At 32.1% G+C, this 15,656-nt stretch overlaps 1 protein-coding gene across 1 annotated transcript; it reads right to left on the reverse strand.

Annotated features, from left to right (window-relative positions):
• Window positions 1-5,755: 5,755 nt before the first annotated feature.
• LOC114185505 (protein OCTOPUS) lies at window positions 5,756-8,346 on the reverse strand. Its single transcript, XM_028073257.1, has one exon. The coding sequence runs from the start codon at window positions 8,040-8,042 to the stop codon at window positions 6,009-6,011; it is 2,034 nt and encodes a 677-aa protein (XP_027929058.1). The 5' UTR covers window positions 8,043-8,346; the 3' UTR covers window positions 5,756-6,008.
• Window positions 8,347-15,656: the final 7,310 nt, after the last annotated feature.

Here is a 15,656-nt window from a genome sequence, read left to right on the forward strand (position 1 = left end):
AAACTTTAAGCCAATAAAGTAGTAGGATTGTAGATTGAAAAGAAAATGTATAGTTTCATATATGCACAATATGATGAATCAGCATGCATGGAAAACTGGGAATGAAGAAGCATGCGGTTAGTTCTAGCTACTGCATCTGCATATACACAGTGCATGAAGTCGAAAGAAACTAATATGAAACCAGTAGAATAGAGAATAAGAATCTGAGAATTGAAATGCGTACCTATTTGTTATTTTTCGTGGTTTTGAAATAGGGAATATGCAGTAGCTCAAAACATTACCTCATTGAGAAGCAGAACATACTTAGTTATGAAAGCTAACCCTTCTTTGGTTAACATTCTCGATCACACACTGCTCAGATCTTTACAGTTACTGGGTTAAGGTCAGTGCTTCAGTTGAGGAGAAGTTATATTTATAACTCTTATATATATATATATATATATATATATATATATATATATATATATATATATATATATATATATATATATATATATATATAGGAAAGAGAAGAAAAGAAAGAAGTGTCTGATAGATAATGTAATGGAAAGAAAATAAACACTATAAGTTTAACTATTGGTAGATAGTTAGGTTCTTTGAATGTATTCTATCAGCTTGAACTTCTGTGTGAATATGAATAGAGAAGACTTTAATGAATGAAACAAAATATGAAAGTATATTTTTTCAAACCAAACAAAATGGAGAGAAATGTTGTGTTAATATAAATATTGTAATGTCTTTTTAGCCTTGCAATACTTTTAACATTACAAGTAATCTCTTCCACACTTCCAAAGACCCAATAAATAGTTATGTCAGTTTAGTTTCTCCACCATAAATAAATATCAATTGAAATTTATCTTTTCTACCTGAAATAAGAACAAATTAAATTGAAATAATTTTTTCAATATTAGTAAATTTAAAATTATTAATTTCCTATCATGGAAAAAAAGTTGTCAATTTTTAACTTCGATCCTTAGTTTTGAGACGTAAAAGTATATAATAATAATAATAATTAAATTGACAAAGAGCTCAAGAGAAATTTGACGAGTTTCTCATGGAAATGTATATTTGTTCTGATGATATATATATTAACATGTTCATGATTTTATTATTAACTTTTTATAATAATTGAATTACATTAAGTTGGGGGGTTAGAATTACCTTAAAACAAATAATTACATGTGGAGTGGGGAAAATGCAGATGGAGATTAGAGAGAAAACATTGGGTTTCGAGCCTCTTTTTTTGCATCACTTACTTTCTTTATCTCTTATCTTCTCCACCTTATAGCAACATGCTGAGATGTTTTTCTCATGCTTTTTGACTTTTGCGGCAAACTCGGTGATAATGGAGCTTTACAAACTGTATAGAAAAGTGAGAAAGCATAAATCTCAGACTTGGTAATTGAAATGAGATCATTTTCATTATTTCAATATATCTCTCCTACTGGGACAACACAATGATCTTATGTGTTTACCAACAATCATTACCTTCTAATCATTTTTGTTTACCCCATGGGATTTGAGCTTTGTAGGGTTCTAAGACCCTCATGTTTTGAACTTCACCTTCGTTCTTTCCTTTTATTTTTGTTGCATCTTCACTTTGTATACCCTTAGTTGAATAATGATTCTTGCACATCTTTCTTCCTTATGTCTAGTATTTTGTTAATTTCATGTGCATTATTTTAGAAAAACCAAAAATAGGTAACTGATACACATTATTTGTGTGATGACACTAGTGCATTTTCAACTTTTTAAATGTCATTATGTCGAAAATGAGACATATTAAAATACGATGATATTTTTTAAATTTAAGCGAGCTTTTATATCTTGATTGTAATGATAACCAAAACAAAAAAGATTTAATGTCTCAGTTCAAAAGAAAATGAGGCCTAATGTTTATCAAAATTTTCAAAAATTTTGTTCTTTTAAACTTTTTAATTTGAACGATGAAAATTATGCTTTTGTTCCTTTTGAACCAAAGATAAAGTCTTTCTGCTTTAGGTTTCCATGCACCTGAGGTAGATAAGTTGATTTAATTAAGAAAATGGAAATTTTTTTAATTATTTTTTCTGCACCATATGGCCTCAGTTGGTTATAGACCTGAGGAAAAAAAGAGAGTTATATGACTTGGTTATTTTGAACTGAAGTAAAAAGAGATTTTATGCCTCGGTTATTAATTGAACCGAGACAGAAGGGAGCTTTATGCCTTTGATTTCAATTGAATCGAGACAAAATGTTAATTTTAGGGCTAAATATTGAGAAAATTTGGATAGATCTTCTTCACGTTTTCTTCTTCCTCACACGCCTTTGTTGCTGCCTCATCCACTACAAGAAAAATTTTAATTAGAAATCAATTTTAGAAACAAAAAATAGTTAGTCACTGTAGTGACTAATTTAGATACCAATTTATAAAATTAAAAATTATTAATTATCAAAATAGTCACCATTATAAATAAAAAGTATAATTAAAGACCAAATTAGAAACTAAGTCACTTTGGTAGCCAAAACTATGATAGCTAAGTTTAAAAATCAATTTAGTAACCAATTATAATTTTTTATTCATAATAGTAAATATTTTAGTAACTAATAATTTGTAGTTTTGTAAATTAGAGACTTAATTTGTTACTGTAGTTACTAATCATTATTAATCACTAAATTTGATTCATTATTTAGAAGTTTTATTGTAGTTATCTTCGCGCTGTCATGGTTGATTCTACCACCACTATTGTTGTTGTCGTTGCATTATATGTCCATTGTTGTCACCGCTCCTATTATCGGAGGAGGGAGGTCATCGCTACATTTTGAAACCACTACTGGTTAGTTTTTTTTTTTTCATTTTTTTGATTTTTGGATGAGTTGTTCATGTTCTCTTACTATTAAGATTTCAATAAGAATTAATTTTCTTTTTTTGGTGATTTTGATTGAGTTTGTATTTTTCTTGGGTGTCTTGTTATTATAAGTAAATTTTGGGTCTTTTTGTTGTCATTCATACAAGTATTATTGCATTGATATTCAAGTACTATTGTATTGATTGAGATTGTGAAACTTTTCAATTTTTTCTAGTGTTGTTTGTGTTTCTCCGTTGTTACTTGTATTTCACGCTTCCAAATTTTTATTTTATATATATATATATATATATATATATATATATATATATATATATATATATATGAGAGAAAGTCATAAAAAGTAATTTATGAAGAATGTTTTTTAATCAAATTTATGGAATGACATATGTAAAAGGAGTTGATTCAGAAGTATATAAATAATTGAGATGTAAAAATAAAATAAACTTTAAGAGAAGATCTTGAAGAGAAGATCTTGAAGATAAATACCAATGTGAAAATTTATATATAAACATTAAACTGGTGGTCAAATTATGTGTCAGAGATTATTAGACCATATAATGCAGTGTCTATCAAATTACATATCTTTATCAAATTCTTGTTTTTTGTGTGTACTTGAAAACAAAATTCCTATGTTTTGGTCCCATCTATTTCCCTTATTTATTTCTTTTGTAATTTTGTCCTGATAAAGTTAGGCCACGTAACACACTTCCAAGTTATAAACCCAAGATAGAAAAAGCTACCCAAACTATTAAATTATGATGAATGAACAACAATTACTATAATACATGGGATTATCTTTTAAACTCTTGTACCAACTTATTGTTTTTCTTTACTCAAACTGTAAGCATTTTTAAAAAATTTATTTTAGTCCCTAAATATATCTTGCACGGGGACTAATATATCCATATATAGGTGAAGTTTTGATTCAATGAAATGTGTTATTGCCCTTTTAACGTCTTTCTTTATAAATGAGCAAAACAAAAACACTATATCAATACTAAAATTATTTCAAACAAAATTAATAAAGCAAAAGAATTCTAAAAAGCGAAATATCTAACACATTTCTTATGATCCACAATTGTCATTATTTGGATACCATGCTAGCATTCAACTAAATTGAGCTAAGATTACTATAAACAACAAAGTTATCTCTTTAAATTTTTACTTTAGTTGCCTTTTTCAAGTATTAAAACTCCAATTACCTTTAATAATTAAGGTAAATAACTTGTGCAAACTAACTTCCATGTTCAATGGGAGGATATAACTCGATAACTATTCTTTCTTTTTTCTGTGATAAATCAATATCTTTATCTAATTATAGTTATAAAATAGGACAAGAGTATATTTTGGCAAATAATATAGATTTAGACTTATCTAATGAGTAAAAGTTCTACAAAGATTACGAGTAATTTTTATCGACATCCATTGGATTTTTTCATTTAATTATTCTCCATTCAAGTAAACACTTTGAAGTAAAATAATACTATTAGTACATCATTTTTATTATATTGCTTCTGTGTTGACTAATAAACAAGAAAACACCCATTTTATCACACACACCTCTTTTATTTCCCAAGAAAAAATAAAGCACAAGAATCACTTCTTTTGACTTCTGAGATTTCAGAGTCCTTTTACCCAAACATCAAGGTTAAGTTTATCATCTATCTACGCTTAACGCTACAGATATATGCAAAAAGTTGACTTAATTTGGTCATCCCCCAACACATAATGCAAATCCAAGTATACCAATGATATATATAATAAGCTGTTTTTAATTTCTTATTAAGCATTTACACTGCTAGTTATACGCTGGATTGAAACTAGCATTCTCTTCTCTCACCTTTTCTTCTTCATAACTCTCATTATATGTTATTGTTTATTGTAGACCAACCCTTCTGGAATTGTTTTAGGACAACCACAAATTAGGCACATCGATGGGTGCGCCAAAGAACCAAAAAAAGGGTCCTAGTAATGATATTCAAATAAACTGAAACAGTTAAAATATGCAGCGAAGACACATTTTCAATTGCATAGAAGCAAAACCCTTAGTAAAGTAACCAGAATTGAACTGCTATCGACAGATTCATATAACATTTTTTAAAAGGGAACATAGGAGCTAATAAGCACCTTTCTCCATACTAAATAACCTCCACATCAAGGAAAGGCATATCAAGCTTCAAGTGATAATATTCCTCGTTTTAAGGTTCATAGCTTCAACACAGACTGCAAAATTATTCTTTTAAGATGAGCAAAACCAGACTTCGAAAACCATACTGTGGTCGCCGTGCATAATATTGAAAACATTTTAGTTTTAAAAGGGACATGCACACATAAATACCAAGTGACAACACTATACAGAAAAAGGGTATGTAGAAGCAGAAGCTCTGCAGAATTGTTAACTAAGAAAAAATGTTAAGTTTGAAATTATGGGTTACAGCAGCACGGAAAGGACTAAAGATATCTGGGTAGAAGAAAGCAAATGTAACGTTTGGCTGGGACCATGGTCTGTAGTGACTCACATGTAATAAAGTTTGATTAATTGATATCAAGGAAAAGTAAAAGCACTCGACCACGGCTATCGTGTTGTACTCAAAACTACAACTTATGATAAGCAGCAAAACCAGGTGGCACGAGCCCACCTTGCTACCCCTTTTGCAGGAAGGCATAACATGCCAAAAATTCAAGTGCAAATGCTCCCAAATTATAAGACCCCCAACCTCACACCACCAATCAGCCACCCTTTTGCAGCATAAAGACAGAAAAAGAAAACACGCCTAGTCCAAAGGCAAACAAAGCACAAATTTCACTGGCGCCATATATCCATCAGTCAAGCCTTTTTCTGGCAATAAACCAAAACATAACACCATCAACAAAATCAATGTCACCAACACAACCACCATCACATATATGTTTAAAAATTAAAATTCTTGTTATTATTAAGAGTAACTGAAGAAAGAACCATGATATTGACTGTAAAAAAGAAAGATGCAGCTGCAGCAGCAGATGCAGCTGCAGTGCTGTTATACCAACCAAGTAACCAGTAACCAAAGTAACCAACCATCAAGAATACATAGGCAGCATGTGTAGTTTTACACAAACAAATGCACCAAATGTAACTAACTGACTAATACCATCAAACCAAAGACCACCTTCAACTTTTCAATACAGCCGTAGAACGCTCCTGGCGATAGAATGTGCCTGGTTCGACCTTCCTTTCCCGGACCCGTTTCTCCGGCCGCCCAAGTAGAGCCTCAAGAGACCATTGTTATCGATGCTGTTTGGCGAGTATCTTGCACTCCGGTTCCTCTCCAACCCAACAAACTCATCCCTCCCCTTCTTTCCACCACCACCACCACCACCGAGCCCAAGCCCAAGCCCATTCCCCTGCACATCACTCTTCCTCATACTCACACTCCCAAACCCTCCACCACCTAGACCCTGCCCATTCCTCCAACTCACACTGCTATTACTCCTCATCATCTTCGGATTAAAACCACCACCACCACCACCACCACCTCTAACATCCCCATTTCTCTCCCCACCTCTATACTCCTGCCATGACTCTGAGTACGATCTCTCCACGCCATTCCCATTGCCATTACCATTCCCTCCACCATCCTCCTCCTTACTCCCTCTCCGGTGAATCAATCCCCATATACTCCACGCCTTGCTCCACCGGCTCGATGACTTCTTAGAAGCCCCTTTCTCACAACCATCATCCCTCAAAGAATTGGAATTCAAATTGGAGTCCCTCAAGGGATTGTGCACATAATCAGCAGAAGCAGCAGGAGTAACCTTAGCATTAGTAGTAGCACTGGCATTCGAAACACTCTTCAACTCGTCCATTTCAGCAACAACAGCAGCAGCAGTCCTTCTAATGGAACTAGACCTATCAAGACTCTTCCTCCTCCGCGAGGAAGAGTCCGAATAATACTCCTTCGTCTGAGTAGAACCACCAGGGAGATTAGGATTAGCATTAACATTATGATTAACACTAAGATTAAGATTTTGATTAAGATTAAGAGTGAGAGTCTCCTCATATTCAGGTTCCTCTACGGGAATGAGGGAATCAGTCCTGAGAACCTGAACCGGCGCCGGCGCGTCTTCGATCATCGTGGGCATCCTCGGAGGAACGGCGAAAGTAGGCGCAGTCCTAGCCATTAAATAACCGTCCCAGGAGGCACGCGGCTCCTCGAAATCGAACGACATTCGCGCGGCGTCGAGCGAGAAGCGCGGATCGGTGTCGCAGGAGCGGCGGCCGAAGCCATAGTCGGCGATCTCCGACTGCGTTTCGCGGAATTGGCGAGCAATGGGCTTCTCCACGGGGAGCAGAGTGCCGGAGCCCACAACGACGCCGTTCCGCTCACGCTTCTTCATCTTCTGCTTCTGCCTCCACTTCTGAAGCTTCTTGCTGAAGACCGAAGCCGCGGACCAGAAACTTCCCTTCAGGTCTCGACCAGAGGTTTTCTTCGTTTGCGAGTCCAGATCCATGTGGTCCTTCATCGCCTTCAGAGCCTCTTCGTCTGCCAAGTCAGCTTCTGCGGGTTCAGGAACTGTTTCTGATTCCTCTTCTACGATTTCCGAAACTCTATTTTCCGCGTTAACTGGTTGGGGTAGAGGGGATTCGGGAACTTTATTGTCGGTTACGTCGTGAACGACAATGTTGTCTTTTTCTTCTTCTTCCTCCTCGTCGTCTTCCTCTTCGGACTCGAGGACGGGCTTCTGAACCACGGAGGAGGAGGGGAGGTGGCGCGTTTCGACTTCGGCTTCCTGGTTGAAGAGGGTGAAAAGGGTGCTGCGACCTCTTACGTCGCAGGATTTTCTCTGCGGTTCGAAGAAACCGGAAAGGGCTTCGTTTTTGGAGGCGGAGAACGACTTCGTGCGGCGGAGCTCCGGGAGGGAGGAGGGCGGAGGGCGGCGCGAGGCGACAGAGGAGCGGAAGATGGTCTTAAGGGCGGCAGCGGCGGTGGAGGAGCTCGGAGGCTTGCGTGCGGCGGCGGAAGAAGATGAAGAGTTGGGATCGAGCACGGCGAGGCGCTCGCAGAGGCATGAAGGGCAGAAGCCGGTGAAGTTCTCCTGAGGGTGGCGGTCGCAGGAGGTGGAGGGGCGGTGAGGCTGGAGTAGTGGTGGCGGCGGCGGTAGCGACGGCGGTGGCAACGAAGGCGGTGGGGGTTGAGTGGTAGTAGGATTCATGAATGATAGTGTGAGATAGTAACGAGTGAGGTCATGTTACACTGAAATTACAAGAAGAAGAAGAAGATGAAGAGGGTGTTAGGGCGTGTTTGTTTGTGAGTAAATAACTAACTCCGTGAGAGTGAAAAAATGGAGTGAGGAATTGAGAGAAGGGTGTTCTGTGAGTGTTCTGTGTGTGACAGAGAAAGGAGCAAAGAGAAAGACAGAGAAAGAGAGAGAAGGAACTGTTTGGTTCCAACGGACACAGAGAAAGTGAAGTGCGAGAGAGATAGAGAGAGAGAGAGAGAGAGAGAGGGAGTGACTGAGGGAAATAAATATAAATATAAAATGAAAACCAAAAACGTATACTCTGCTGGGTATTAATTAATACAGGGATTTTTTTATTGCTTACTACATTACTCACGTTATTATAGAAATTTATATATATAATATATAATACAGTAATACAGTTTTAGTCTACAATATTCTGTATACGTTATTAGTTATTTAATGTTTAAATACTAATGTCATTAATGCTATTAATGTTGTAAGTAAATAATCCAAAATATATTTAAGTCAAATGTAACGACGATGAAAAGAATATATCGATCATTCATTATTAGTTATGATGCGGTGGAAAATATTAGTATTTTTAGTTTAGAATAATTATAGTTGATTTGAAGCTAGATTAATTATTTTTAGCAAAATTGATAATTTTACATAAGATATTTTAATTCTAAACTGTTTATTAAAGATGTGTAGGAAATTAGAAGCATTGAATTTAAGTAATTATTTAATCTGTTATAGTTATTATTTTTTAGGTAATTGTTGATTGAATATATCTGTGTATTCGTGTGTTTTTGCTGGTCTGCATCTGTCGTAAAAGAAGTAGCGCATTTATTATATAAGATATTCTTAAGAATGCCTCTAATATTATAATTCTTTTATCCTGTGTTATTAAATGTATGCCACATTAAGTGCATGAGTTATTACTCTCTTTTATTACTATGTTTTTTTATGAATATATTTTATTGTGCTATTAGATGTCTTTGAATAGAAGTTTCCTTTTTTAATAAAAATAAAGTGAATCATAATAAATGGCATTTAAAGTAAATTGTGAATAAATAATAAAGTTATTAAAAACATTAAATTTAATTGTAAGTCACCCTATTTATTTTCTAATTTGCTATATCCATTCATTAAATAAAGACATGTTTCCTCATTGTGGACTCATGTTAAAGTATTCTTACTATCTTATAATTTTTATGAATTATTAGTAGGTAAATTAAAGTGATAGTTTTAAAAATATTAAAGATTAAAGTAGAAAATCGCTTTAGTGTAAAGAATAATTTTTTGGTAAACCACTTTGTTACTAAAAAAGTAAAGAACATAGAAAAAAATTACTATATATATATATATATATATATATATATATATATATATTTAGATATAGATATTAAAATTAACTTATTAAATGAAAAAGTCGAAATAACATATATATATATATATATATATATATAATTACCTAATTTCTACTAAATAATAATGCATTGCTTAATTAAATTATGTTTCTAAAATATTAGTTCGAAATTTATTAACTTTTTAAAATTGTTGTAATTAATGTTTTCTATTTTTAACATTAAACTAACTATAACTAATAATACAAATAAAATATTATCAAAAAGTTAAATTTAACAAATATATTTACAGGAACTAAGCAAAAACTACCATTTACAGGTTTAAATTTTTTTAAACCCTATTAAGTTAGGCTATTTGCACCAACTCTAGATGTTTATGCTTACTTTCTTGGTATGACATGGATATGTTCATGCTATCTCTGAAAATCTTAAGTTTTGTTTTCCCTTATCTATATTTTAAGAACGAGAAAAGAAAAAAAAACGTGTATTGTTGTGACAGTTGTTTTTTCTCTCTGAGTGAGTTTCTTTTTCTCGTATATTTTTTGTGTGTCTTTCACTTTCCTTTTTCTCTTTTTCTTTTTCCTGTTTGAAGTTCCTTTTTGTTTTTCGGCTTTCTTTTTCTCCATAGGACTCCCAACCCTCCCACTTGGTTGTGCTTGGTAAGCAAAAACAAGCTGTGCTTCCATCAGTATCCCAAACACAAAGGTACATAACCCAACCCCACCTCACACCATACCCAAAAATAGATTTAAAGTCAAATGGAGAATGCTGCTTTTATTTACTCTTAACACTTTAATCTCATGATCTACACCATTCAAGAAACTTTGTTGCCAGATTAATTAATGTCCTATGACTCTATCATAAGTTTCTAACAACAAAATCTTCCCAAACCTTAATCACAATCAATCATACACACATCACCTTCTAGTATAAACAAAATAAATTTCACAAATTTGAAAAAAAAATTATTTTATTTTTATTATCTATGATTATGTATCGATTAAAAGTAAGATAAATTTAAAATATTTGTGTTTTGTGAAATGTGTGTTGGAGAAGAGGACATGAGTGGGGTTTGGGTTTAGATTGGGGTAGCTTTTTACATTTGGGAAGAAAGAGTACGTAGAAGACTATAAAGAGTAGACAAATTAATAAACGAAGTCCCACACCTAAAAGACAAAAATGGTATCCTTCAAACCACAATATCAAAGGCCACAACCTCCTTCATCCATCCACTTCAAAAGGAAACATGCTTTATCCATAAAATTAAAACCCTAGTTTCCCAAATGCCAAACTCATCCATCTCAACTTTTTCGACAACAATTTTTCTACCTAATTCTTTCCACTGAGTTTTTTTTTTTTCTTTTCTTTTCTAATGTCAATTACTTTCAAAATTAATCATGTATGTATTTATGGTACCACAGCTTTGGGAACAAAACTCTCTTATTATTACAACTACAAACAACTAATTAATAGTTAATAGGTTTTGGAAATAGAACTAGCTTATTAACTACTCATGCATTAGATGAATTAACGTATATTTCCTGCCAACCTAATACAAAACTAATTAATTTTGTTCCTGTGAATTTATACTAAATCTTTAGTGGATTAAAAGAATACTTTATGATTTCAATGGTTTTATAAACAATTGTTTGAAAATATTAAAGGTTGAAATCAAAAGGATAATTTGTTGAACCACTCTTTGCTACTAATTACTTTATCTCTTTATTTTATATATTTATTATAATATAATCAAATTTGTTTGGTTTTAACCTATATATCTATTACAATATAATCAATAATGATTTCTTTATGAGTTGATTTAACCCTCTATTTAACTTAAACTTGTTTAATTTGTGAATTAAATAAATTGACTACATTTTAATATATTAAAAATATTGTTTTCCAGCACAACCTAATTCAAATTAAATTCATAGGAAAACAAATTGTCTAATAGATATAAACCTATTTTGTCAAATTAAATTCATAGGAAAACAATCTATTTAAAAGGATAAGGGTTTTTTTCAAATAGATTATGTTTTGGACAAATTCTTAATCTTTTTATATTTCAGTATATATGTCTTCATTATTTTTGTTGAACACATTAGATTTTGGATGTCTACATTGGTAATAGTCTAGATCTGGATGTTCATGCACTCCAACAGCACATTCATGTACAAATCTAGTGAAAGTTTATTATTATTATTATTTTTTAATTAGATATTGAGTTTATGTCATTAAATCTATAAGTTAAAACAGATTTTGTTATGTTTTTATAAGATTATCAGAACTTGAGAAGATTGAAGGAGTTCTCTGACATTGATTATCTGTTTGGTATTCTTTTGATTTTGATTATATAAGTGAATAATATATACTATGCTGGATTTGGGGCATAACTCTTCACCATTAATTAATACATGTTAGGTGTCTTATTACCATTACATGGTGTTAGATGGCAACAAGAGAACATAAATGATTTATTGAATAGAGAAAAAATATAATCCCTTTAAGTTAATTAGACATTAAAAGAGAGGTAGGTAGAACCTTGAATTAGTATATTTAATTAAACAAGAGTTTTTTGTTTAAAACTCCCAAACTCAATATAAAAGTTTCTCAATAAAAGTTTTTTAATTTTAAAACTAAAACAACAATCAACCCATAAAATGAAATTAAAATATATTTATCAAGTGTCATATAAATATATATTAACAAAATAATCTCATGATTTTCCCCTTCTACATGTAACCTTTAAGTATTAAACAGTAGTTCTGTAACAACTATTTAATAAACTGAGTCTACATTAAAAGCGATATAATTGTGGGAATCTGAAACATTCCAAACCCTAATATTTGATTGATGAGGGGCATGAGGTTTCCGAGGTTCCGCCGCTAAGAAGTCACGAGAAAAAGCCGGCCACGCAAGAGATGACGAGATGAAGAAAATAGGAAATTCAACTAACCCTATCTCTTTGCCGATTCATTTCCTTCTGTGGCAGACGCGCCAATCCACTGCACTGCACCCTCTGCTCTGTCTCACCTTTCAATACAAACACTATCAAAACCAAAACTTTGATTTTTTCTAAAATTTTGTTCAGTATTCGCTGTGTGTTGCCGTTTTTTTGAGCAATTAGGGTTCTGGCTTAAATCCATGCAGAATGCAACCTCCTTTGTTTTCTGCTGGTGTCACGGGTTCTCATTAATGTCGTCTTCCTATTCTTTCTGCGTGTGATTCGAAGCCTGCACGCGTGGCTCATTGGGTAGCCAATGAATATTGATTGAGAAGGTGGCCAGATCGATAGAAAGGACCCTTCGAGGCAGAAGGAAGAGGTCAAGTACTCTACGCAATGGGGACCTGCATGTATCTTTACTGTACATCTTTCTGTACTCTTTTCTTAATCTTGTCAAATCCTGTGTTTAACAATCTTCTTATTTCATCACTAATATTTCAAATCTTCTTTTCTCATATATGCATAGACCTAATAAAAGTGGAATCATTTATCACAGGGCAATTTATCACTTTTGATAACCTTATTAATTAATAAATGAGTTTTGTTTAGATATAAAAATCTAAGGGTCAAGTTTAATTAATGTCATTTTGACTATTTTATTCTCTTCTTAAAATAAAGTTTATTTGTTTAAACCTTTATTTTATTTAGATTTAATTACAAGTACTCATGATGGTACATGTTAGTTTGATATCCGTTTTTTAAGAGGTGTTAATTGAGTTCCAAAATTTTTAAAAAATGTCTCAATTAGATCATTTTCAGAACAAAACGATATTGATATTTAAAATGACTTACAGTATGAAGTATTTATATTTATATTAAAATTTAGTGATAAAATTAATGAATAAAGTTAACGACTTTAATAATTTTTGATCTGGAAAAGACTTAATGGAGACACTTTTACAAAAATTAAAACTCAATTGACACTTTTTTAAAAAATGGATATCAAACTAATACATCTGAACGAAAGTGGTACCATCCGACCAGTTAAACCTTTTGTCTACATCCTTAGGGAACATATGCCATATCCGCCTTTTTAATATTATAATTATTAATTGGTTTTTTTTATAAAAGATAAAAATCATAACAAATAATATATAATATTATTAAATATTTTAAAATAAAATCATGTTAAGCATCATTGTGAACTTTGACATATAAGTTATGCTGATCAGGGATATCAACGAGGCGGGTAGGGTATGGGTGGTGGTACCTCCCCTATACTAACCCTGGATAAATATTTATCCTGTACCTGTATCCATATCTATGTGGGTATTCCTTATGCAAGTACCCACATATTTTTTTAATATCCACGAATATCCGCAGGTATTTACTTAAGAAAAATTTAATATTTAACAATATATTTTAATCATAAATTCAAATAAAAATACAATGTGTAATATTTATAAATTTCAAACAAAGTGTAAATAACTCATTTAAATAGTTTTGAATGACAATTTACAAAGAAAATTAGATTTTTTAAAACTAATTGATAAAAAATAACCCATTCAATTTCAATATGTTAATGTTTTAATCATGTTTTTTTATTTTTTTTAATTTAAATTAAAATATAGCGGGTACAAGTATCCACAGGTATGGATATTATGTTACCCGTACCTGCCCCTTTAACCCGCGTGTATAAAAAAAATACTTATACTCGTTATCCGTAGGTATTCATTTACAATACTCATTTTCTACCTATTGCATGTTTTATCCGTAGATACCCGCGGGTACGGGTGTTTTTAACATCCCTAATGTTGATAGACTATAACTCATCAATAATTTATCCATAATATGAAATTTTATTAAAAATAAAAAAATACAAAGTATGGAAGACCACATCAAACTCATAATAAACATTACACTTCATAACATATAAGCAAACTATTCCTATTATGAAAAAGAAAATCTAAATAAATACATGGAATTACAACATTAAATTACTTATATCATTTTATATGAATTAGAGCTAAATTACCAACATAATGATTTTTCCCACGAAAAACATAGAAAACTTTTGAATTTCATTTGCTAACAAAAATACAAACACCGACATCATTTATCAATTTTCCATAAATATCAAGAGAGACATTACAATTGTATATATAAAATAAGAATAGGTGTTTTAAGAATTTAAAATGTCATGGGTATGAGGATCAATGCAAGAATATTACAAATAGTTGTAGTAAAAGAGAGATGTTATTAGAGTCGGTCAAGCCGACTCTAACTCAATATAAAATAAAATATAAAAAAATATAAAGTGAGTTAATTCTACTGTAAACAAACACAAATTAAGGAATAAATAAAAAATAATAACAATAAACATTGTGTTGACTAAGCCGATGCTACAAAATAAAATTTTATTAATATAAGCATTGGTCTAGTTAATGCTAAGTAAAAGAAATAAATAAAAAAAATAAAAACATTGATAATAGCTCTTTAAAATAAATATAAATTTAAAAATAATAATACTAAACATTGCCTACTGTAAATGTGTTGTATTTATAAACTAAAAATAAAAATATTAATGATAGAATGGGCAAGCTCACTATAAATTTGACAAAACTTAAACAATAAACAAAAATAATAATATTAAACATTGTGTGGGTTAGGTCAACACTAAATTTGTTATTATTATCACCACAAGAAAATTTTATATTAACAACGACCAAAATATGATGGTAATACTTAAAATTCTTTGGCAAATCAAAATTATCGACAATCTATTAATAACCAAAAATTCGCCGCTAATCCTTATTGGTAAATTTTATCAAGGATCAGGAATTTCGTCGGTAAATATTGATAAGAAAATCCATCAAAAAATTTGTCGGTAATTATCAACGAAAAAATTTGTCAGTAACTACTGACAAAAAATTTCGTCAGTAAAATCCATCACGATCTGGATTCCGTCGATTCAAGCCCTTCTTCTTCAATACCTAGATTCCGGCGAGCTTCAGCCACCAGGGCTTCGTCATGGACTTCACAAGCTCTGCACCTTCATCTTCAACTTTCGCCTCATCTCTTCTTCCTACATTAGCAACCCTTACTTCAAGAAGAGTCATGGCAGCTACTGCACAAAAACCCCCTACCACCATTAAGATCACCTCTTCCTCCACCGCCACACCAAGGTCTTCGACCAAAAAAATTATCATCGATGGAAAGAAGGTGGTTATGGTGAAGCTGCAGGGTTGAATCGAAATATGTGAGGGGGAAGGA

This window comes from Vigna unguiculata, chromosome 5 (assembly GCF_004118075.2).
Source record: "Vigna unguiculata cultivar IT97K-499-35 chromosome 5, ASM411807v1, whole genome shotgun sequence".
Lineage (NCBI taxonomy): Eukaryota > Viridiplantae > Streptophyta > Magnoliopsida > Fabales > Fabaceae > Vigna > Vigna unguiculata.

Bases quoted from the DNA above. Each gene is read 5' to 3' on its own strand.
- LOC114185505 (XM_028073257.1), bottom strand. From the start codon at position 8,042: ATGAATCCTACTACCACTCAACCCCCACCGCCTTCGTTGCCACCGCCG.